The sequence below is a fragment of the Micromys minutus genome, assembly GCF_963924665.1.
Source record: "Micromys minutus genome assembly, chromosome: 10".
NCBI classification, from domain to species: domain Eukaryota; kingdom Metazoa; phylum Chordata; class Mammalia; order Rodentia; family Muridae; genus Micromys; species Micromys minutus.
In genome coordinates, this window is record NC_137979.1 from 29,267,133 (window position 1) to 29,292,918 (window position 25,786).

The 25,786-nt window shown below is 48.7% G+C and overlaps 1 protein-coding gene across 1 annotated transcript; it reads right to left on the reverse strand.

Annotated features, from left to right (window-relative positions):
* Positions 1-1,749: 1,749 nt before the first annotated feature.
* On the reverse strand, positions 1,750-24,187 carry SARM1 (sterile alpha and TIR motif containing 1; the record flags this gene model as incomplete). Its single annotated transcript, XM_080923016.1, has 9 exons — positions 1,750-1,879; positions 2,318-2,439; positions 9,042-9,231; positions 9,303-9,405; positions 13,812-14,047; positions 14,152-14,243; positions 14,507-14,719; positions 17,137-17,755; positions 23,718-24,187. 9 exons carry the CDS (start codon positions 24,185-24,187, stop codon positions 1,750-1,752), a joined length of 2,175 nt encoding a protein of 724 aa, XP_080779142.1.
* Between the last annotated feature and the right edge of the window lie 1,599 nt (positions 24,188-25,786).

The window sequence follows — 25,786 nt, forward strand, 5'->3', positions numbered from 1 at the left end:
CTTGCTAGAGGAGGCTTGACACTTTGCTACCCTGGCTGGGACATAAGGCTGTGCTCTGGTTCCCCAGGAAGACAGTAGGGGACAGGTCAACAGAAGGCCAGACAGTGGAGGTAGTAGTGACATGGCCCAAACAAGAAGAACTAGAAACTTCTTGAGTACTACCCACGGGGATTTCGGGAGAATGTGGGACTGGAGACAGACAACGTTTCCCTAGGGGGAACTCATACACTGTATTGAATTTGTCACAGAGGGCACCATTCCATCTGCCTCACCTCAGAATAGGATGTGGGCTTGTCACTGGTGACCAGACAGAGTCACAGCCAGAGGCCAGCCATGACCCATGGAAGATGGACAGTGGGAGGAAGGTGACCCCAAGCCTGGGGAGAAAGCCCTTTGGTTCTCTGATAATGTGGACCAAGGGCAAGTAACCTGGCCAGCTCAAGGAGAGGTGTGACCCCACGGCCTCTAGGAAACAGCAGCAGGGAGGTGTCAGCTCACTCCTAGCTGGAACCTGGGTAATGGCAAAAGCCAGCTTTCTTTCCTTCCTTGTCCAGTGGAGGGACATGGGACAATGCTGCTCAGTTATTTCTGTATGCCCCTGGCTCCGCCTTTTAGCCAAAACCCACTCTATACCGCTCAGTTCTTTGTGGCTTGGGAGATGCGGCTAACCAGCTTGGGCCACAGCCTCTTGGATAAGATCTGACACTGAAGTCTGGGTGCCAGGATTAGGCCAGGATCCTGAGGTTGTCACCAATGACTTGGGGACCTGGTCCCATCACTCAGCCACTCAGTTCTGTAAAACTGGAGAGACAGGACTGGAAAAGGCTGCTGTGATGATTAGAGACCAGGGGAGTGGACATGGCTGGACTGGTGAGGGCTCTTGCATCAGCTTCCCTGGGAATCTGAAAAATGCAGAGGCCCAGATGGCCTGCTCTGAATTTTGACAAGATTCCCAGTGGATTTGACACACTTTGGTGGGTCACTGCCCCAGGAATTAGTCCTCGCCCATGGGTGGCTACTGGTGGTGCTGGGGCTTCCCTGAGCAGGTGGGTGACAAGCCCTGTGTGTGGGTGAGAAGCTGGGGAAGCCAGATGGAGAAGACTAGTCAAGAGCCTTAGGCACACACAGCGGCTTGGGCTAGGGTGGGCTCTTATGGTCTCCTTGAACAAGTAAGGGGCCCCTTCTTACACCAGGAAGGGTAACAAGGCCAGGCAGAGGACCAGTTCAGCCGCACCCTGACTCCCAATGTGCCAAAGAAGTCTAGAAGGGGTACCAGGTAGTTACAGAGCAAAGTCATGAGACAGGAGGAAGCCTGGGGCTAGGCACAATGTGAGTAGATAGTCTTGAGGGATTCTCAGCTTCCCCCAACCCCCCTTTCCTCATGATCCCAGGTTTGGGGATCCAGACATTGTTTTGACCCTTGAAGGAGGCTGCTAACCTCACCCTGCTCAAGTTGGCTGTAGGTCAGGAGATGGGAAAATGTCCTTTCCCTGTCTTGGGTGTCCAGATCTAAACAGGAACATGGCTCTGCATGGGAACTGGGACCTGATGGCAGGGCCTGACACAGGAGAGTCCTCTCATTTAACCTGTGCCTGGCATCTCTGGGTTAGCAGAGGTCACAGGGTGGCAGCAGGGAAAGCCGTTGCCTGAGGACAGTCCGGTTTGCCTCAGCCAGGGTGGTGTCTAGAAGAGCTATTCCTTTAAGGGTAGGGACAGGAGTCACAGCAGGGTGTGGGAACTGGGGGCAGGTTAAGGCAGACCCATTGATGTAGCTCCCTCCAAACTGGTGTCTGAGCCGGCAGAGGAGTCCTGAGAGGGACGGCCCTGTAGGAAGCGGATGATCTTCTCAATGGTGGCCTCCTGGTACTCATGGGACCATCTGTGCACACAGAGGGCAAAATTGGTCAGCGGGTGAGTAGAGGCCCAGGGCCATTTGCTTTACCCAGGTGCTACTGGTGGTTTGGGTGACACACACATATATATACACACAACACCACATACAGCTTCCACCACCACACATACATGCACACACACACACACCACACACAGCCTCCACCACCACACGTACATGCACACACCCACATACCACACACACAGCCACCACCACCACACATACATGCATACACCCACATACCACTCCCCACCACACACATGTACACTCCCACACACCACACATATATACGCCTTACACATGCCACACACATATACACAAGCATACACACCACACTTACACTATACAGACACATACACAACCCACCACCACCACCACCTCCACCATTTTCTCCCTAACTCTCCCAAGAGCTTGAGGCTGGCTTACTGGATGCCGTTGAAGGTGAGTACAGCCTGCATGTCCTCGGGCAGCGCTTGAGGCTCAGGCCACTCAAAGCCATCAATGATGGGCACAATGTTCTTGCCACAGCTTAAAGCAGTCACAATCTCCTGGAGGAAGAAGAAAGAGAAACCAAGTTTTATAACCCCTCCAAAAGCCCATGCCTTGGATGCTCTGTCCTCAGCACTACTGGGAAGTGGCTGAGACTTCTGGGAGTGGGAACTAATTGGATGAAGGCGGGAATGAGGGAGGGATGGGAGTGGGGTGCCGTGGAGGTGGGTTATCCCTGGAAAGGCAGAACCCTTCCCCTTTCCCATTCTGTGCCTCTGGCCAACATGAATCAGTTCAGCTTCACAGCAGGACTCAAGGCAACAGGGCCAGTGACCATGAGTGTCCTCAGAGGAGGATTTGTTTGTTTGCTTGTCTATATAGCCAGGTTGGCCCAGAACTTGTTATTTTCCAGCCTTAGCCTTAAGAGCCCTGGGATTATAGATGTGTGGAACCGTGTCTGGCTCAGAACAGTTTTTCATAGCGAACGCTAGGCTTAGTGAGTGCACTGTCAAGGAGCAGTGGCTAAGAGTAGGAAGAGAACTGCTTGCCTCTGAACAAATGCTTTTGAAAACATCTTACACACTAGGCATTTCTCTCAGGGAACGAGGTCTGTCTTGTCTGTTTGTCTGCCTGCCTGTCTCTCTGTCCGTCTGTCTAGGGTTGGGGTCTGGGAATTGAGACAGCTAGAGTAATGAAGCTGTTTAAACCATCTGGAGCCCAGAAAATCACGAGTTTAAGATGTTGAACACTGAGCTATTTACACTGTTGTTGGGTTTTTGGTTTTGCTTTGAATTTGGTTGTGAGGGGTTCTTCTCGCTTAGAGAAAGAATTTAACTTGTATCTTATTTTATAGGAACCCTTGGTTGAGGGCTCTAAAGAGATGTTGGATGTTTTCAAAGAGATTGGACTTTAAGTTTTGATTTTTTTAAAAGGCAGTGGGATTTTAAAAGCTGGGATGTGTTTTATATTGTGATGCTGATGTTAATAAGATCTTGGAGATAAGCAAGAAAGCTACGGTTTAATAGTGATGTGTTACAATATCAAGTTGTCGAGAGGTAAATAGTCCCAGTTAGGTTTTTTGTTAACTTGACACAAGTTAAGAGTTATCTGGGAAAAGGAGCCTTAACTAAGAACATGTGTCAGTCAGATTGGCTGTAGGCAAGTCTGTAGGCAAGGGCTTTTTCTTGGCTAATGATTGATCTGGAAAGGCTCAGACCACGGAGGCAGTGCCACCCCTGGGCAAGTGGTCCTGGGTGGCATATGAATGCAGGCAGAACAAGCCAGTAAACAGCATTTTCCCATGGTCTCTGCTTCCGTTCCTGCCTCAGTTTTCCATGATGTGGACCTGTGAGCAAGTAAACCCTTCCCTTCCCAAATTTTGTTGGGCATAGAACATATGTCCCAGCAACAGACGGCAAACAATGACAGGTGCCACCATCACCCCTTTTAATACAAGGTCTCTGTTGGCTAGAGTTCTGTTGCTGTGAGGAGACACCATGACAGCAACTCTTATTTTAAAAGAACATTTAATTGGGGCTCACTTATAGTTTCAGAGGTTTAGTCCATTGTCATTTTGGCGAGAAGCATGGAAGTGTGCAGGCAGACATGGTGCTAGAGAAGGAGCTGAGAGGTCTACAGCCAGACCAGCCAGGAGCAGGAGACTAGGTACCACACTGGGCATACCATTAGCATATGAGACCTTAGAGCCAGCCCCCACAGTGACACACTTCCTCCAACAAGGCCATACCTACTTCAACAAGGCCACACCTCCTAATACTGCCACTCCCCATGGACCAAGCATTCCAACACATGAGTCTGTGGGGGCCATTACTATTCAAACCATCATAGTCTTTCCCTGGCCTGGAAGTCACCAGGTACACTAGGCTGCCAGTGACCCTCGGGGACTATTGTGTAAAAAATCTGACATCTCATTTCTTGACATGGCTCTTAGAATAAAGTTCTATGTCCTTATCGTGGCCAACAAGACAGCCACAGCCCAGCACTCAAACTCCACCCCTGCTCTGTCCTCTTAGAGCTTGCAGCATCTTCCATTTTCTGTCTCTCTCCCTGCACAGGGCCTTTGCACATGCTGTGTACTTTGCCTAGAGCATGGTTCCTTGCTCTCACACCTGTATACACTCATGGTTTTGGTCTGAGCTCCATCAGTACTTCTCAAAGGAGCCTGTCTTCACACCTCTGATCAAGTCAGATCTCCCATGCAAATCCCCAAAGGCTCTGCTGCTCATGGAACAGCTACAAACTTCAACTAGTTCAGGGGTAATTTACTTCATATGTTTCTTCTCTGTGGAGTCGCAAGATGACTCAGGGCAGGGGTCAAGCCTGCTTTCATATTTCTTGTCGTCTCTCACAAAGCCCTGCTCATAGTCAGCCATTCTTAATCACTGACTGGACAGATGAATGAATGAATGCAGCAATACACACAGCCATTGGGGGCTGCATTCTGAAATAAAAAGATCCAGGTTCACGTTAATTATGGCTGCTTAATTTTGGGTTTAATACTCAGAGGGCCAGTAAGATGCCTCAGCTGGTAAAGGTGTTTGCCACAGAGCTTGTCATCCTGAGCTCGGTCCCTTTCACTGTGGAAGGAAAGAACTAATTTTTTATGGGTTGTTCTCCAACTTCTTCACTGTGCTTTGGAACCTGCACTCTGACACACAGAGATGTACACACAGATACAGATACAGACATACACAGAGAGACACATACAGAGAGACACAAACAGACACCCACACACAGACACACAGAGACACACACAGACACAGATATGGACACAGACACACACAGAGAGACAAGACACACACAGATACAGAGATACGCATAGAGACACAGAGATGCCCACAGAGATACAAATACAGAGACACACACAGAGAGACACACACACACACACAGAGAGAGAGAGACAAGACAGACACAGATACAGAGATACACATAGAGACACAGAGATGCCCACAGAGATACAAATACAGAGACACACACACAGAGAGACACAAACACACACACACACACAGACTAACTCAGGCCATTGGGGAGGTACATACTCTTGGGTATGTCTGAGGATGTTTCAGTGGGGAGTAGAAGGAGGACAAACTGCCCTGAATGTGACTGGCACCGTTCCATGGGTTGGGCTCCTAAACTGAATATAAGGGGTGGGGAAGAAGAAAGCCAGTTCAATGGCAACCTCCCTACTCCTCCCCCATCCAGAGATGAGAGCTAGCACCTTCCTCCTGATACAGACAGGAGCTGATCTTGCCTCCCAGCCTTTCCCAGCCATAATGGATATAACCCCTGCATCATGAGCCACAATAAACCTTTCCTCCCTCAAGTTTCTTTGTCCGGTATTTGGTTACAACCTTGAGAAAAGTAAGGAATATGCAGAATCTCTGACACAGGCTCTGTGACCTAAGGCAAAAATAATGGGCTTTCAAAGTCTGTTTTCTAATATGTAGAACAGGGTTAATGACAGTTAATGATCTTACCGGATTGCTCTGTGGAATAATAGCTACATTCCACAGCAAGTGATTAGAGCGAGATTTAGTACTTAAAAACTGTATATCTGGGCTGGAGAAATGGCTCAGTGGTTAAGAGCACTGATTGCTCTTCCAGAGGTCCTGAGTTCAAATCTCAGCAACCACATGGTGGCTCACAACCATCTGTAATGGGATCTGATGTATCTGAAACAGCTACAGTGTACTCCTATAAATAAAATAAATAAATTTAAAAAAAGAACTGTATGGGTTGTGGTGGCTCAGGGTTGTAATTTAGAACAAGAGAAGATTAAAGCAAGGAAGATTGTGATTAGGGGCTAGCCTGGGCTATACATATCTATAGCCTATCTCCAAAAAGGGGGAAAAAACTAAAAAACAATTAATGGACTCCTTCCCTGTAAAGTGCAGAGAAGGTGAGAGGGTGAGGCTGCCCCACGGGCTGTTCTTCCAGAGACACTACCCGCTGTTAATGTTGACCTGGTAAGCACTTACTGAATGGGTTTTGTCTTCTAAGGGGAACAAACCTCAGGGATGGGACTTTTTAAAGTGCAGTTCACTTGTGGGTTTGTATATTGATTAGCCACTAAATGTGGCTTCTGGGAACGGTGTATGAAACCAGAAACAATTAGGCACTGCAAACAACCAAAGAGGATGACAGAGACTTTGGGACAAAATCCAAGAAACAAGCTAAACCTACCGCCTGCCTGCTCCTTCCTCACCAGGCTCAGTACTGGAGTCTGGGAAGAGAATGTATGTAGCTGTCACCAAGACTAGTCTTCTGGAGCCTTGTCATCTTACAGATAACAGGGAGGAATGCCCAAGAGTGAGAGGTGCTTCTCCCCAAGTCCCTCAAACCTGCAGCCCCGAGGGCTCCAGATTAAGCCTTCAGAGTCCAAGCCCATCCTGGGCTGTGTCAGCCAAGCCCTGCTGCCTCTGCACAGCTCCAGAGAGAGTCCTGACCCTGCCACTTATTGGGGGAACTTTCGGATGTTTGTTCCACACAGAACCAGAGACAGTGGAATTAGTCACTGTCCAGACTTACAGCTTGATCGAGAAAGAGATAAAGACATGGCGTAGCTCAGTGGTACAGTGTTTGGCTACCAAACCAACCCAGCAGATGCATATCAGAATCTCCTCTGTTTACTCATTGGTTCAATTGTTCCATTAACTCTTTTAAAGTCTCCTTTGTTCTATGCACAGTGTTAGGCTTCAGGGATATGGCATATGTACAACATGTCCGAACTGGCCTGGCACTCATAGACAATTCCATCACCCCATAGTTGAAGATGCCTGTCACCTACTCCAAAAATGTGTGTGTGTGTGGGGGGGGGGGGATGGTATTGTGCACTGTGTATTTAGATGTTGATTGCTGTGCCCAAAGATCTGGCTGTAGTCCGGATGTTGGCATTGCCATGATATTTGGAGCATCTCCTGTCTCAAAGATGTGTAAAATTTCTTTCCCATCACCTCTGATTGGTTAATAAAGAGCTCATTCAGCCTATGGCTGGGCAGAAGAGAATAGGGCAGGACTTCCAGTCCCATTGAGGGGTGGCAGGGGTCCCAGGCAAAAGAGAGGAGAAGAAAAGAGATTGACCAGGAGAAGGATCAGGAAGATTGGCCATGAGGTCTCAATGAGAGAGCAGCCACAAGGACACACATGGAACAGAGTGAGCCAGGACAAAACACTCAGATGCAGGTAATGGACCAAGTGGCTGGGGCACAGGCAGACATAGAGGCTTAGAATAGATGAATCCAGCATAATTCCTGTAGCTTCTTAACAAATTTATTAGGTCTCTATTTACTTGAGAGCTAAAATGGGCTAGAACAGGCAAAGAAAAACCTTGTCATTGGAGGTGAGGACCCAAGAATTACATCTCTCTCTCTCTCTCTCTCTCTCTCTCTCTCTCTCTCTCTCTCCCTTCCCCCCTCCATGTGCATACAAGCAACAGCACATGTATGAAGGTCTGAAGGCAACTGTATAAAAAGCCAGTCCTCTCCTTCCACCATGTAAGACCCAGGACTCAGACTTGAATTGTCAGGCTTGGCGGCCAGTGCCTTCACGAGCTGAGCCAGCTCTCAGGGCTGGTCTTCCTCTCTTAGACTCTCTATACTCCGGCTCTCTCACCGAGCAAGTGGGATTCTGGTGAATGTGTAAGAATTAGCTCTCCACAGGAAGTAAAACCAACCAACCTAACCACACAAACAGAACCCTCCCAGCCCCACTTTGTAATGCTTGCCAATTTCTTTGGTGTAAATGCTCCCACCATGGCTAGTTCCAAGCCACCAACATGACACCCCTGATTCGAAGTTCTCTTGACTATCTCTCAGTTCTGTCCCAGAACGTGATACAGGTCCTGGGAAAGAGCACAGCTTTAAAGTCAGACAGATTTCAAACCCCAACCTGTCTGATGCCCATACTTCAAGCCTGCTGCACTTCTGACTTTCAGCCTAAACTCAGGTTATCAGGTCTGTGACACCTTTAAAAAAAACAAACAAACAAAAAACAAAAACCAAAAAACAAAACTGTGTGCATATGTCTGTGTATGGATATTTGCAGGGTGTTGGATCCCCTAGGGAGGAGGTTATAGGAGGCTGTACACAGCCTGATGTAGGTGCTTGGAACTCTAGTCCTCTGTAAGAGCAACACGGTAACCACCAAGCCATTTCTCCAGCCCCTAACTAGCATTCTTAGTACATTTCTCAAGTTCTGCCTCCTCCATGAATCCTACTCTGATCATTCCAGCCCTGGATTACTGTTTACATTAGTCATTTCGGGCATATTTTGCAGTGTTTTTTTTTTTTTCTTTTCAGTTTTCAATTTTAATTTTATTTTATTGAGACAGGGTCTCACTCTACAGCCCAGGCTGGCTTCAAACTCACAGAGCTCCATCTCTGGCCTGTCAACGCTAGAATCAAAGGTGTGTACCACCACTGCCCGGCCCAAGTGTTCTTTTTTCCGTGTATTTTTATCCCTCCCTGATCTCACTGGACAACCCTATACATAGATAAGACAGGTCAGCCATTCCTACTTCTCAGATGAGAAAAATGAAGTGGGAACTGATGGTGTGGGTGTGCACTCTGTGAGGGATGAGGGAACGGCTGGAGCCTTCCACCCCAGGCGATCTGTCAGCACAGAGGTCCAGGCCAGCACCTACCTTGTGCACCCAGTCCTTGCAGTCATGGTCCTGCATACATTTATCCAGAGCTCCAGCAGACAGCACGAGCACGAAATTTCGAGCCGCCATGACACTCTGGATGAGTTTGTCCTCGAATTTGCCGGCTTCTAGCTTCTCCACGTCGATGAAGACGCTGAAGCCGTGCAGCTGCAGGTGCACCTTCAGGAGGCTGCAGGGGATAGGGTCAACACTTTGGCTTGGCCCCAAACCCCGGCCACCCGCCCGCCCGCCCCTTCTCACCTGGCCAGCTGGGAACCCGAGTTCCTCCGGTAGCTGATAAAAACATCCGGGGTGTCTCCACTGGACTTGCCTCCGGCACAGGGCACAGGGGAATGTAGCATTTCTGGAGCCAAGAGACACTGAGGTGAGGGGTGGCCCTTCCCCACTTATCACGGGGTCCATCATCTTGGAGACTTGGTCCCTGTCTACTCAAACTTCTCAGGCCAGTCTGCGCAAAGTGACTTGCTTCAGAAAGGGTTGTTACCTCTCTGCGAGCCCTGGGCAGGAAGGATCTGAGCTTTCGGGACACTGACATGAATCTCTAGCTTTACCTTGCTTCTGAACAGCAGACTAGCTTAGCTAGTTGCCCACAAGCACTCCAAACTGAGCCTACGTTAAGCCCCTCCCCCCTGGTCCTTAGTCCTTGTTCCTACAGGAAACCCGGGCTTCTGCCTCGGCTCCTGCCTAACATGTCAGTGGGTAAATGCCGGTGCTCCTCCGTTTATAGAGTAGTACAATCACCTGAGACACCCACGGTGGCTATAAACTGCTGCAAGGGAAGTTGTAGTGGCTCCACCTCCTAGGTTAGCCTGGCCTGCATCCAGGTTCCCAGCCACAGCAGTCTGCAGCTAAGCAAAAGCATCCAATACAAAGCCTGCCTCACAACTATCTGGTTTTCTGAACACTAAGATGAAAGGGAAACCATGAAGGGAAAGCTGCAGACTGGGCAGGCGGCATCCCAGCACGGGGAGGTGGGGGCAGAAAGATCACAAGCTCAAGGCTAGTCTCAGCTATACAGCAAGTTTAAGACCAGACTGGACTACACAAGCCCCTGTCTGATACACACGACACACTCACACACACACACACACACTCACACATACACACACTTACACATACACACATTCACACACACTCACACATACATACACATATATACACATATACACTCACACATACACACATTCACACACATACACACACATTCACACATATTCACACACACACATACACACACACATACACATATTCACACACACACTCACACACACACTCACACACACATTCACACACATGCACACATTCAGACATACACTCACACATACACATACACACTCATATACACATTTACATATACTTACACATACACACATATACACACACACTCACACATACACTCATTTACACACATACACATTCACACATACAGACTCACACACACACATATAGACACACATACACACACATGCACACATTCACACACATACACATATGCACACACATTCACACACACATACTCACACAGGAGAGATTATAAGTCAAATACTGTAAGCAGGGACCATCTGATTCGTTAAGCTGGTACTGGTTGCTAGCTGCCAATCTCAGCACTCCCTACAGCAGTAAGAAGCCAGAGTAAACTCTCCACTGCACAGCACTTGGCACCGGGCTCCCGGCTCTGTGTATTCTCCCTTCTACCCACTCAACATCGGGGACACCAGCCTCCTCCATGGGCTCCCCCAAGCCATTTAGTATCATCCAACCCATTCCATGCGCCACATTGTCAGGGAGAGCTTCCTAAAAGCACCCTGTGAGCATGCCATTGCCCCTATCTTAAAAAGCTGCATGGGCCAGTAAGATGGCTCGGTGGGTACAGGCACTTGCTACCAAGCCTGCCATCCTGAGTCCAGTCCCAGGGACTCAGGCGGGCAGGGGAGAACCAAGTTACCAAAGCTGTTTTCTGACTTCTACCATGTGCTATGGCATGTGTGCCCCCCAACACTGACACAGGCACACGGCACACACACACACACTGTCTCACACACATTCACACACAGTCTCTCTCTCTCTCTCTCTCTCTCTCTCTCTCTCTCTCTCACACACACACACATACACACACACACACAGGTAAGTAAATGTAATAAGAAAACAGACTTCATGGCAAGGGAACTCAGCTTAGTGGAGGTGTGCTTGCTTCTCACGTGCAAGGCTTCACTTGTGTGTATGACACACATACACAAGAAAAGATGACAAAGCATGAAGAAGGTAAAGTGTGTGTGGTGGTCATGCCTGTAACCCTGGCACTGCAGAAGGGAGAAAAGGGGATCTCTAGAGTCAACTGTCACCTGACTGTGGCGGCACACAACTCGAGCACAGCACTAGAAGACAGGCAAGATCTTTGTGAGTTTGAAGCCAGCTTTGACCTGTTTAGTGAGTTTCAGGCCAGAGAGGCTACATAGTGAAACCCTCTCTCAAAACAAACAAACAAAAAACCAGTGACAAGCAGTAGAGGAAGACACCCCAACATTGACCTTTGAACTCCACATGCATGAACACACATGAAGACATACAAAGGAACTACACGTATGCAAAATAACAAAATAAAACAGTAGACTGTGGTGGCACTGTAGGCATGCATCCTTTGGGCTCAGCATGCAGGAGGCAGAGGCAGCCTGGTCTACGGAGTGAGTCTAAGACAGCCAGGGCTACACAGAAAAACCCTGTCTCTAAAAACCAAAATCAATTAATTAAAAACTATAACAGAACAAAACAAAAAAATGAAAATTTCATGGTTCTTTATTTCCCTGAGTAGCAATTATTTTTTGCCTTAGGACCTTATTTTTAAAAGAGAAGAAAAGGAAGAAATCTGACCTGGATGAGATGTTGCACACTGTTAGTCTCAGCTCTTGGGAGGCAGAGGCAAGTGGATCTCTGAAGTTCAAGGCCAGCCTGCTCCAAAGCTACAGAGAAAGATTCTGTCTCAAAAACGAATGAAAGCAAAACAAAGAAAGAACAGCAGCAAAAGGAATCCTGGAGTTACAGAAGCTGTTACTTTCCTTAAAGCAGGAGAAACAGTCCCTGGTGCCGTGGAGGTGCTCAGTGTGTTCTTGCTTAGTGGATGAATAAAATGAAATGGATTCATCTTCTAATAATATCCATAATTAACACCCACACACATTTGTCTGTTTAGGATGCAGAAAAAAAAATAGGCTCAAATCCCAATCGTCATTTAATGGCTTTTATAACCTTGGGAAATGTACTCAGATTCTTTTGTTTTCATTTTATTATCTCTAAAATTAAAACCTATGACGCAAATGTTATGTCACAAGCTTTTCTAATCACCTCAACCTGGACACTGTCATGTTTAAATTCCAGTGCTCAGGAGGTAAAGCCAGGCGGATTTCTGTGAGTTCGAGGCTAGCCTGGTCTACAAACTGAGTTCCAGGGCAGACACAGAGAAACCCTGTTTTAAAAAACAACAACAACAACAACAACAAAAACAAACAAATGAACAAAAACACAGAGAGAGAGGGAGAGGAAGAGGGAGTGGGAGAGAGGTCTTCAATTTATGTATTCATGTGGTGGGGCGCCACACAGTGCCTGGGGAGGTCAGAGGGCAGGTTGTGGGTATGTATCCTCTCCTATGATGTGGGTCACGGAAATCATCTCAAGTCATCAGGCTTGGCAACAAGAGTCTTTACCCACTGAGACATCTCACCAGCCCTAAGAGCCTCTTTTTACTCTTTAAAAGGTTTTAAAAGTTAATTTAAAATACAGAACTTCCACAACATGGAATGGTCATAAAATAATTGGGTTATCTGTTTTGTTTTGGTTTTTGAGTTGGGATCAGTTTACATAGCCCTGGATAGCCTTGGATGCCACCAAGTTCACCTTGAAGTTTCAGTAATTCTTCTGTCTTCACCCCCCAAGTGCTGGGGTTACAGTTGCATACCTCACACTCAGTTACAGAATTATATGTTAAAAGCTTACTACAAGGTCGTGAGGGGTGATTCAGAAGTTAAGAACACTGGCTGCTCTTCTAGAGGACCCAGACCCAGCTCCTAGCACTCACATGGTGACTCACAACTATTTGTAATCCCAATTCTGATGCCCTCTTCTGGTTTCTATAAGTACCAGGAGCGCATGCGCTAAACATGCACAGACTCACTCATGCACATAAAATAAAAATCAGTCTTTTTTTTAAAAAAAAAAAAAACTGTTAAGTGAAAAACTCAGTAAGAAAAAGGAACTGCCACTGCCCAAGGCTCTGCTGGGACATGGCTGCCAGAACTCAAACTTTGTAAGCTGTTAGATACCAGGATAACGGCCCCCTTAGCCCCACTCCAAAGCACAAATGCCCCACCAATAGTACCTATGCACTATCCTACCTCTCCTTACACCCGCTCAAACTGCCCCTGCCTGGTTCTCTTTCCTGTTCTCTCTGCCCTCACACATTCCTTAAGACCTGGACAGCCCCTACTCTCCAAGTCTGAACCTGGATGACCAAGACAGGCAGTGAGTGAGTCCTGGGCTCACACGTGGAATACTGTGGCCACCTGCTGATTGATACCTCCTTACTCCTGCTCTGGTCTCCATCTCCAGTGGAGGACAAAAGGAGGCAGATTCATCTTTACATTCTCAGAGCCCAGTCTAATCCGACCAGACACTCACTCCTCAGAGGAGGCTCTGCCTGGTCCTCCACTCCCTTTCAGGATTGGAATTGGAGTGGGTTTCCAAGGTGTGGTCACTTACCTCTAGCTGCAGAGAGGATGCGCGTGCGATGCACCCCCAGGCGGATGCCACAGTCCTCCAGGAGCTGCTGCTCAGACACGCGGTGCAGCAGAGAGCGGTCCAGGCCACAGCTGACCAGGCCATAGGTGTACTGGCGGAAGCGAGGATCCAGGCTGCCAAGCCAGTCCGCTAAGTTGCTGCGGTCGCAAGTAGCATAGCTGGCGAAGGTCTTGAGCTCCGTGAGCTCCCTAAAGAACCTGCCCAGGAGGTAAAAGATTATGCAGTTCTGATGCTAAGGATGAACTGGTAGCCGGGACTAGATAAGACCCGGGCTGGATTCGACTTGCTGGGGGCTCCTTACCTCTTGCGGGTAATGCTTGATTTCATGCCTATGTCTGTCTGGAGTTCTTCATCTGTGAGTCGCAGAAGCAAGTCACCGTCTACCTGCTGATCCTGGGGAAGGGGTAGGTGTGAGGGAGGCTCACCCCTCGACCCCAAGATGCAAGGGGGAAGAAACAGGAAGTGATAGTGGAGGGTGATGGGATCCCGAAGGTGGCTGAACGCGGGTTTCCCACCGCTAAAAGGCCACCTTGGCGCTGCTGGCCTGAGACCTATAGGGCATCAGGACACCAGTGCTCAGGACACCCCTAGAGGCTGTGCGACCCTTGGGGATGCGCCCTTTCCGTATAGGGGGAGGTGGCTGCCCACAGCTCTACCCGAAAGTTCTCGCAGTACTGGGAGAAGCCGATCTGCTGCAGCCAGGTCTGGACCTCAGCCTCCTTCCAGCTGGCCACGCAGGGCAGGATGCGCCGTGGCACCTCCTCGCCCAGTAGGCGCAGCGCGCGCTTGGCCAGTGCCGACGTAGTGCCGTTTGTGGAGTAAGAAACCAGGCGTTTCAGGCTTTGGATGGCACCGATGTCGCTGAACACCTTAGGAAGGAAGATGGATAAGAGAGCCTGGGGTTCCCCAGCTCCCCCCAAACGTGACCATTCTCATTTCCTGCCTCTTCTCAATGAAGGCCCACCAACAGCCCTAGCCTTCCTTGCTATGTCACCCCTCCCACCCCCGTCCATGTATTTACTCTCCTGAAACTCATCCACTCTTGATTAGAACCTCCAACTTCCATGCCTAAACGCCCTGGGATAAAGTCTGTGGTTCCCAATATGGCTGCGAGGTGGCATCGGACCCCCACACTCCCAGATCCCGCATCTGTGGTGTTCCTAAACCCTTAGTTCTTTTAGCCTGGTTGGAATCCCACTACTTCATGGGAATCCACCTTGACCAACAACTCCTCCGTGCATTTCGCTTTTATTCCTCCTTAGTTTGGTCCACACCTTCAGTTGGTCCCACTACACACTGTGAATGTCCCTGTCACGAGTTGATCATGGGGCTTCCTCTGAACTACCAGTTGAGGACATGTTTTAGTCACCACTGGAGCCCCATACCTATGATGAAAGATGGAGTAGGACTCAATACTTTTTGGTTAAACTGCATTCATTTGCCCTTGATGAGAAAGGCTGAGAAAGCTAAGGGTCAGCGTTGCTGTGTGGTGCAGACCAGGGATCCCCCTCCCTGTTCACCACTGTCACCAACTCCCAAGGAACCCCAGAGGAATGGAAAAGGGGTTGACAGTATATCGACAATCTTAAACTTGTACTATTTTAAGAACAGAACCCTCAAACTCTTTGTTATAAAGTTTGATCATCCCATGATAAGGGCAAGGGCTGATGCTGTGGTCGGACTCCCTCAGTTCTCCAAAAAAGTAAAACATAGCCCAGAGTTGGGAAGCCAGTTGCCCAAGATCACACAGTAAGTCAAAGAACTAGGAGATGCTGTGGTTTAGATCTTGGGCATGGAGACCCATGGGGACCCTCTGTGACTCAGATGACCATTATGTAGCTGATACTCTGAGGTTCTACCCCAGGGGACTGTCTCCAGTTGTCATCTCTTTTCCATATTGTTTTCCATATTGTAGATGCAGGTGACGTAACTGCCCACTGAAGACATTCCCAACTGGATATTCGCTGGGCATCCCAAATCAACACGGTCCAGTGGTCTCCCCCTTCACTGGGGTCTCTTAACCAATTTACCTCCTCATATTCATGGCCAAGGGCACCTTCAGCCCCTGCTCCCTTTTCTTTTTTTTAAATGATTTATTTATCATATATAACTACACTGTATCTGTCTTTAGACACACCAGAAGAGGGCATCAGATCCCATTACAGATGGTTGTGAGTCACCATGTGGTTGCTGGAAATTGAACTCAGGACCTCCGGAAGAGCAGTCAGTGCTCTAAACACTGAGCCATCTCTCCAGCCCCCTGCTCCCTTTTCTAAGCATCACTCCTTTTTCTGTCTATTGGGTGCTGCTGTCCACACCCTCCCTTCTTCCACTTTTTTCCTTTCTTCCTGCTTTACCTGTTTGCTTTTAAGACAGGGTTTCTCTGTAGCTTTGGTTGTCGTGGAACTCCCTCAGTAGGGACCAGTCTGGCTTTGAACTCCCAGAGATCTGTCTACCTCTGCCTCCAGAGCTCTGGGATTAAAGGCATGTTGTACTACCACCTGGATCCTTCCTCCACTTTCTTAGTTTGCCCCCCAATATCCACACAGCCTAGAGCTACCCTTGTCACACCCATTTCTCTAGTAGCCAGGTTGGTGGATCTTTGTAAAAATCCCCAGGGCTGAAGAGATGGCTTGGCAATTAAGAGCACCGGCTGCTCTTCCCGGTGCCCTCATGGCCACTCACACCTGTTTGTAACTCCAGTTTGAGGGTTTCTGACACCCTCACACGGACATACATGCAGGCAAAATACCAACAAACATAAAAATAATTTTAAAAAATCGAGGTGAACTAGCATACTTTCCTGAAGACAAGTGGGAGGGATGGGAGCAGGGTGGGCGAAGGGGATAACATTTCAAATGTAAATAGAGAGTATCTAATAAAAAAAGTTTAAAAAAATCGAGGCGGTGGTGGTGCAGGCTTCGAAGCACGAGAGGGACAGAGACACATCGATCTCTGAGTTCGAGGTTAGCCTGGTCTACAGAGTTCCAGGAGAGCCAAGGCTACACAGAGAAACCTTGTCTCGAAAAATAAAACAAAACAATAAAAAATCGGGGATCTCCTACTTAAAAACCTCTCGGTATCGTTCTCTTGTTCCCAAAGGCCAAGTACAAAGGCAGCCCTGGCTGCCCTGGAACGCGATATGTAGACCAGGTAACCTCAAAGTCACAGAGGTCTGCCTGCCTCTGCAGACATACGCCTCCACCCCTGGACATGCTTTACTTCCTTTGAGAAACCTTCCCAGACGCTCTCTAACCCTTGAGTTCCCTCCTCCTAACACCAGTACCTTGGTCTTTCCTTGTAGGCTCTTGATGGCAGCCTCGGCGCACAGGTAGAAAGCCCCTATGCACTGAGCCTCCAAACGTGACGAATCGAGCAACAGCACCAGGCTCTGCAGGTCGTCTGGTCCACGACCCTGGCTTGTGTCACTGGCATCCACCAGGCAGCGGGCGAAGCGGCCGGGATCCAGCGATGCCACAAGCGGCTCGACGAGCGCCAAAGTGCCTGAGTGCTCCACCTCGCGTTCCACCTCCTTGTTGGTAGCCAACACCGCCACCGCCAGACAGGCGTGCAGCCGCAGCAGCTCGTCCTCCTTGGAGAAAGCCAGTGGGAAGAGCCACTCGGCGGCGCGCTTCTCCACCATGCACCGCTGCACCGTCTGGCCCCCGTGCAGCGCGCAGTTCGCCAGCGCCAGCGCACAGTGGCGCAATAGCGCCGGGTCTGTGCGGCGGCACCAGTACAGCACCGCGTCGAGGCCTCCAGCCGCCACCAGCCGCTGACAGGTCTCCTCCGAGTGCTTGAACATGTGCTCCAAGATGCCCGCCACGCTCCGTGCCAGCTCCACAGGCTCGCGCTCCTTCGCCAGGTTCAAGATCACGCCTAGGCCTATGCGAGCTACGCGGTCCCTGCCGAGAGACAGATGGAGAACGTCCTGTGGCTGCAGTCTCCGGAGCTTGGCTTTCTCATGGAGGTCACGAGTGTCGTGTTGTAAAAGACCTTACCCTTTCTGTTCTGATCCTGTTTCTGTCTCTTTGATTATCAGGAAGCACTAACCTGGACACAGACACCACCTCCTCTACCCTCTTCAAACACGGTTGAATACTTTTAACTCTATGGCAGATCCTTGGGCCAGTCTGGGTTCTTTCCTCCTGCTTTTTTTTTCTTCCTTCCTTTCTTCCTTCCTTCCTTCCTTCCTTCCAAAAATAAGACTTACTTATTTTATGTATGTGAGTACACTGTCAATGTCTTCAGACACACCAGAAAAGGGCATCAGATCCCATTACAGATGATGAGCCACCATGTGGTTGTTGGGAATTGAACTCAGGACCTCTGGAAGAGCAGTCAGTGCTCTTAACTTCTGAGCCGTCTCTCCATCTCTCTTCTGCTTTCCAACTGAAAACATGGTCATTTCTCGACTCCAGTCTCCTCATCTCATGAATGGGAAAATGATACCTACCTTTAAAAAGTATTATCAGGACTATCACAATATCCCATGGAATGCTTGCCACTCTTGGAAAGAGGTCCAGAGCTCAGCTCCCAGCACCCATATCAGGCCACGTGGCTCACAACCGCCTGTAACTCCAGTGTTTACTTATTCACTCTGTGAATTTTTTGAGGATCTACTGTGTGCCCAGGTTGGTACTGGAGAGGCTTATGTTAAACAGTGATTAAGCCTGACTTACACAGCCCCAGCAAACAAGGCCAGCAATGAACAAGCAACCAGTGAATGCTCCAGTTCACAGAAGTGAGGCACCATGTTAGCAAACTAGATGATGTCATGGAGGAGGGATGTGTCTAAGGAGATTTTTATCTGGGAAATAGCATTGAGAAACCTGCCTGCAAATTAAGAGAAGAGCCGTGCATGTGTGCATGCGTGTGTGTAAGAGAGAGAGAGGTAGAAAGAGAGGAGAGCCAGGGCAAAGGTCTTGACACTGATGAGTTCCTCTGTTTAAGGAAGAGAAAGGAGGCCAGAGACAAACACAACATCTAACATCAGCAAGGAGTATGTGTAAGTAAACATTCAAACCAACCAAACGCATCAAATTCAATAGTAAGTGGACAGAGTCTTAGACAATGTAAAGGAGAAAATCTAAACTATTAGCAAACAGAAGGAAATACTCCAATCTTCTGGTAGTTAGAGGCTGGTAGTCAGAATAAACATTGTCTAGCAGGTGAGCTAACACAGAGAGCTGGAGGGTTGTGAAAGTCCTAAAACACTGTGGGAGGGGTGCCCACTGAGTCAGTTACTTTGGAGAGCAGATGATCCCTTCTAAAAGAGTCCAAAGGAGGGCATAACCCAAAGGTGCTTAACGCAGTGTTATTTATGAAGAAAGAAGTTGGAGCTATTAATATCAATTCCAGGGGTAACTGGACAGGTGCACATTGGCTGTAACAAATGATTGAGCAGATTTATAACAATGTAACATGAAAAATCTTTTTAAAATGTTTTTTTAAGATTTATTAATTTTATGTATGTGAGTACACTGTTTCTGTTTTCAGACACACCAGAAGAGCGCATCAGATCCCATTGCAGATGGTTGTGAGCCATCGTGTGGTTGCTGGGAATTGAACTCAGGACCTCTGGAAGAGCAGTCAGTGCTTTTAACCTCTGAGCCATCTCCCCAGCCCCCAAGATCTTTTTTTAAAATGGTTTTTGTTTGTTTCTAGATAGGTGTCTTAATTAGGGTTTTATTGCTGTGAATAGACACCATGACCAAGGCAAGTCTTATAAATGACAACATTTAATTGGGGCTGGCTTACTGGTTCAGAGAGTCAGCCATTAGCATCAAGGTGAGAGCATGGCAGCATCCAGGCAGGCATGGTGCAGGAGGAGCTGAGAGTTATACCTCTGGAAGCCAGGAACAGACTGAGCATCCTCAGGCAGCTAGGAGGAATGTCTCTAAGTCCACCCCCAGAGTGACACACTTCCTCCAACAAGGTCACACTTTCTAATAGTGCCACTCCCTGGGCCAAGCATATGCAAATAATCACAGCCCGGGGATTTTTTTTTTTTTTTTTTTTGTGTGTGTGTGGCCCTGGCTGTTCTAAAACTCCCTAGGTAGACCTGCCTGGTCTTGCACTAGTATGTAACATGAAGGATCTTGTAACCATAGCATAGAGCTGGAAAAAGAAACAAAATGGACTATATAATGCAGCATCATTAAATTAAGAACACCTGCACTCAAAACAAGTCTGAAAGTTTTACCAAGATGTACACAGTAACACAAATCTATAATCCCAGTTACTCAAGGAACTGAGAACTTCTCTGGAAGCAGTAGCACAGGCCTTTAATCCCAGCACTCCAGAGGCAGAGGTAGGTGGATCTCTTGATTTCCAGACCAGCCAGGTCTAAAGAGTGAGTTCCAGGACAGCCAAAGCTACACAGAGAAATCCTGTCTCAAAACAAAGCAACCCCACAAACAAACAAACAAAGTTGAGAATTGAAAGTTCAATGCCCAGACTACATAGCGAGTTGTAGTCTGTAGTCTGGTTTAGGCAATTTATAGAGTCCTTGTCTCAAATAGACAGACAGACAGACAGACAGGCTGGGGATGCAGGTCTATCTCTTAGCATCACATAAAAAAAGAAACAAAGGTCTCTCTCACCAGATATATGAAACACATTTAGTGGTTGCTTAGGGATTAGGTCAGAAGGGTGGTTGGAGCCAGGAGAGGGGGCTCTTTCACTGCAGACACAAGCACATGCATGCATGGTCTTGCAGCTTTTGGAGAGCTGGTACCCTGGGAAGCTAGCCACACTAAAGCAGAGGGTCCAAAGAAAGAGTGAGGAACAAATACACCCTGGCAATCTTTTCAGCTCCCTAAGGGTATCTGCACTTTATCTCTGGAACAAACAGGAAGCCACTCAAGAGCTTTGGGAAAGGAATATCCAGTTCTGGTTTAGGCTTTGAGAGACTGGCTGCTGTGCGGAGGATATGCTGAGGCCATTTCTGAAGGCCAGCAGCATAGCGAGCAAGCTGCCATATTCAAGGTAGGAGTGAAAATTTCCTGTCTCACCTACTTCAACAAATGGTGACTTCCCCTAGTCAGGTTACTTCCTTTTTTGTTGTTTTGGCTTGGTTTTAAAAACAGGATCTTATCCAGGATATTCACGGCTTCAAAGGGAAACTCTGTGTTGAAAAACAAAATAGAACAGGGCAGGAGAGATGGCTCAGTGGCCTTGGAAGGGCTGGGTTGCAGGAGAGCCAGCGCCCTGGAGACTTCTTTAAGCTCAAGATGACCAGTCAGGTTACTTCCAATGACAGAATTCTTGCTCTGTGGATGCCACAGTGACCACCATGCCTGTAACTTTGTTTGCAATGCAGAGTCTGGCTAAGTCCTGGACATGCTGTTACTTCAGCAGAGTTTTGCTGACCTCATCATCACTCAGCCTCTCTATAGCCAACCTCCAAATGGACAAAGAGGTCTGAACTACTCACCCTGGATTCCAGAACTCAGGCCCTCCTTTTAACAAGGAGGAAAGCTAAGGTCAGAAAGAAGCCATGGTATGCCCAAGGTCACAGAGTTTCTGAATTTAAAATCCTTCATCTTGACTTTGGACTAGGTAAACTCCTAGGCTATCAGGCTAGAATGTGCATAAGAAATCATCTCAGGACTGGAGAGTTGGTTCCGCGGTTAAGAGCAATGGTTGCTCTTCCAGAGGACCTGGTTTCAATGTTCAGACCCCACCTGGTGGCTCGCAATCCTCTATAACATCAGTTCCATGGTTTCTAACATCCTATTCTGATCTCTATGGGTACTGCTCATGCATGGTACACAGATATACATGCAGGCAACACATTTACACACATAAAAAACCAAAGCCATCTCATCTAACACATTTTCAGAGGGTTAACCTTGGGCCCAGCGAAGTGAAGGGTGCATCAGTGCATGGCTAGAACCTTATTCTGACCTCTAATGCTTAGCCTCTAGCCCTCATCTTTTCCTGAAGTTAGAGCTGTGGGTGGTTGTGAGAACTGTAACTCCACTTCCCAATTCTGTTCTCTGAGAGTGAAGTCTTCTGAAATGGCCACCATCTTTGGAGATTCACAGGCCTAGTTGCAAATCTCAGCTGCCAAGACAATGTATATGTATATGTTGCATATGTATATGTTGTATATGTATACGTTGTATATGTATATGTACATGTATATGTATGCATATATAATTTTCACATATATATTCAAATATATACATATATGTGTGTGTATTTATGTGTGCAAATGCTTGTATATGCCCCGCCCCTCTCTGGAGGGAGATACAAAAAGCTTGTTCAGTGGTTTTCCTCCAAAGAGGAGGATTTGTTGAGAACTTTTAGCATTGTCCTATGTTTTGTACACCTTTGCAAGTTTTTAATTTATCTATAATAGTTTTCTTTCTTTATATTAAAAATATTCTGGGCTGGAGGAATGGCTCAGTGGTTAAGAGCACTGACTGCTCTTCCAGAGGTCCTGAGTTCAAATCCCAGCAACCACATGGTGGTTCACAACCATCTGTAATAAGATCTGATGCCCTCTTCTGGTGTGTCTGAAAACAGCTACAGTGTGTTTATATATAATAAATAAATCTTTTTTAAAAAATAGTCTCTATTATTCATTCAATAATCCAGAGGAAGCCCCTTATCCTTCCCAAAGACATGTTCAGTATATTCATTCTGTCCCCCTGGTGGGGTGGCCTCTGATTTAGAGGCGGTGCCTTCCCTGGGTATTATGGGACCCAGAGTTGAAGAGCCCTACACTGCTGACAGTTCAGGGGTGCGAGCCAGTGAGCTAGGATTCTGGGAAGTGGCTGCAGCAGCACCCGGGGAAGCCCAGAACTGTCAGAATGGGGTGACAAAAAGAGGCATTGAGGAGGTTGGTTGATGGAGGATAAACACAGATCCACCATGTGTCCCCCGCTTCTCTCCCTTCCAGTCTTGTCTCTGCTGGATGAATGCAGAGCTCCTGTCTCTGTGAAAGGAGCAGGAGGGATAGCAGGACCTGTGCCCTGTCCTTGGTCCTGAAAAGGCATCCGTATTTGGGGACTTATAGAGATTACTCTTTCAGGGCTGTCAATCAGTGAGGACGGTCATTTTCATTCTTGAAAACATATCGGCATGTTTGCATCATGCTTCCTGCACCTACTTTCCACAGGTACCACCAGTTCTAGCTTCATGACCCACATACCAAGCCCACACCAGCCAAACTGCGCCCCAACACACTCAGCAAGCACCCACTCCCTTTTCCAGTTCTCCACACTCGTCTCTGTCAGGACAGCGGATGTGAGATGAGAGGGGTTAAGCAAGCAGAACCCTACCTTGGGTCTCCCAACCTAAATCGTTCTGTTTGTGCATTTTTGACAGTTGTATAATTTCCACATATTGAAAAATGCCAGCGAAAACACCCTTCGCTTGTTCCCATGACACTTGCGAGGGCTGCATGCTGAAAGTAACTTCCAAAAATTCCGAGCCGAGAGCGTCAGATTTCGGCGAGAATTAGGAGTGTGACAGCCTGTTTTGCTCTGGCACCAGAAGACCGAGAGAGTGAGTCCTCCAAATGCTTCCCAACAGTTAAAGGGAAGTTCCAGGAAGCGGGCAAAGGAGAAGCAGCCAAGCATAGTCTGTTTCCATATACAGAGGAAGGGAAGATACCTCAGTTTCTTCTTCCCCCACCATTTTATCCCAGAGGGAAAAACAACCTTTCTGTTCCTGACCAGACGCTGCACGCTGCAGAATGAGGTCATGGCTAGCCTTATAAGAAAGAGGGTAGTACAGAAAGGCACCCAGATGAAGGGGAGAATTATGGGCTTAGGGCGAAATCAGCAATGGGATGCTATCTCCAACCACCTCCACTGCCCTCGCCGCCCCACACCTCACGGCGCTCTCCCTCACCGGTTCTCAGCCACCAGGATCTGCTCCAGCAAGCGCGCGGCCTGCACTCGGGTCTCTAGCTCCGGTGCCTGAAGCAGCCGCAACAGCAAGTCGAGGCCACCGTCCAGACGTATAGCATCGCACAGACCCTGGGCCACCTCGCGGCCCACGGCCGGCAGCAGCCAGGCTTCCTCCACCAACTGGAAGACCTCCGCGAGGCCCGCGCCCACAGCCCGCGCCGCGCTTGCCTGTTTCAGCTCGGACAGCGCCTGCTGCAGCTCGGGCAGCGAACGCTCCAGGGCGCCTTGCACCTCGGTGCCCACCCCGGGCGACACTTCGCGAGACCCGCGACCGCCCGCAGCCCACCATGGGCTGGCGCCCCCACTCCGATCCGGTCCTGGCACTGTCAGCCGATCGGCGCCCGGCCGTGGGCCTGACATGGTGAAGAAGCGGCACAGTTTGTAGGCGGAGAAGAGCAGCGTCAGGACCATGGGCGCGGGGCAGCAGAGGACATGCCAGGCCTGGAGGGGCGGGGCCTGGCGGAGCGACCCCGGCCTTGGGAGGAGAAAGCAAAAACCAGGACCTGGTAAGAGCGCTGGGCCACAAGTTTAGAAGCAGAGGGAGGAGGGCAGCTCGGGGACTCAGCGGTTTAGGAAGGGGATGCAGGGAGAGAGAAGCATGGACCGGACGCGGGATGGGTAGAGATGCTGGTGCCCGGAACAAAGCGCAGCTCCAGCCTCTTGCACCGCGGAGCTGAGACGCTCAACAGCAACCACGCCTCTGAGTAGCGGAGTCAAAGATTTGACGCCCCGCCTCTAGGTCTCGCAGGCTCCGCCCCCGCCGCAGGCGCAAGCCCCACCCCAGATCGCAGGTCACGCCCACACCGGGCTCCGCCTCCTCTCCCTAGTCTCCCCTTTGTGGTGTGTAAGATGTAGTAGAAAGGGCTGTAAAGAGCTCTCCTCCGTTTCTCACCGCTCTCCTGGTCCCCCCAACCCTCATAATGTGGAAGCAAGGTGGCTGAATGTATCCACGTCCCCTCTGGATGGTAAAAGAATCGCAGTTGAGATTCAAATCCTTTAATGCCGGTTTTCATTTAGGCTTCACACGTCTGTAGGGAGTAGTGTTTCATTTTGCCGCTGAAACTACTGCGGTCCATAGAGAAGAGACACCAACAGCGCGCTCATCTGTGATTACAGAACAGAAAACTTAGGGTCTTCAGAAGCCTGCCCGTGCCTGAAATTTGGCTCAAAGCCTGGCACTCTAATCAGTGAGCATTTTCTTTATAGAGAGATCACACTTAGTATGTGAGTCTAAAAAGTATGCACAATTGAGTCCATTTTTTAAATAAATAAGGTCATTGTAGGCGGGCTGGTCCTCTGAGGATCAATGGATTAGTGGAAGCCTCAGGAATGGGCTCTGGGACTGGAAAGATGGCTCAGCCTTTAAGAGCACGTGTTCTTGCAGACGACCCCGGTTTGATTCTCAGCATTCACATGGCAGCTCATAACTATTCAAAACTCCAGTTCCAGGGTATTCAAAGCCCTCTTCTGACCTTCATGACACAAGGCATGCATGTGGTGCACAGATGCTCATGTGAGAAGGTACACAAAACATAAATAAATTTAAATTTTAAGAAGAAAGAAAACCTTCCTTAGAATGCTTGTCAGTCCCCCCACTTCTTCCACCGCCCTAAATATTCAACTCTGAAGTGGATGTAGGATGGGACAAGCACCTAGCCAGGTAGGGATGTGCCTGATCAAACAGTAAATCAATAACTGCTTATGGGAATGAGTTGGAAGCTACTCCAGGCACCAAACGTTTTGTCTGTTCCAGCTCATGGAATCTCTCAACACCTGATGAGGCAAGGTACCATGGTCCCATTTTATAAAAAGCACGGCTCAGGGAGATTAACATAACTGGCTCGGAGGGAGACAACACATGCTTTCTTTCCACCTTCCCAACTAAGCGTGTTATCCCTCCTGCCCATGACCCTGCTGACTCTGCTCTTGGCAAGGGTTCTGTTTCCCAGCTCTCCTAGGGCTGAGGTTCTGGGAATGTGACCCTTAGCTGCAGCTGTGGTTGGAGGAGGG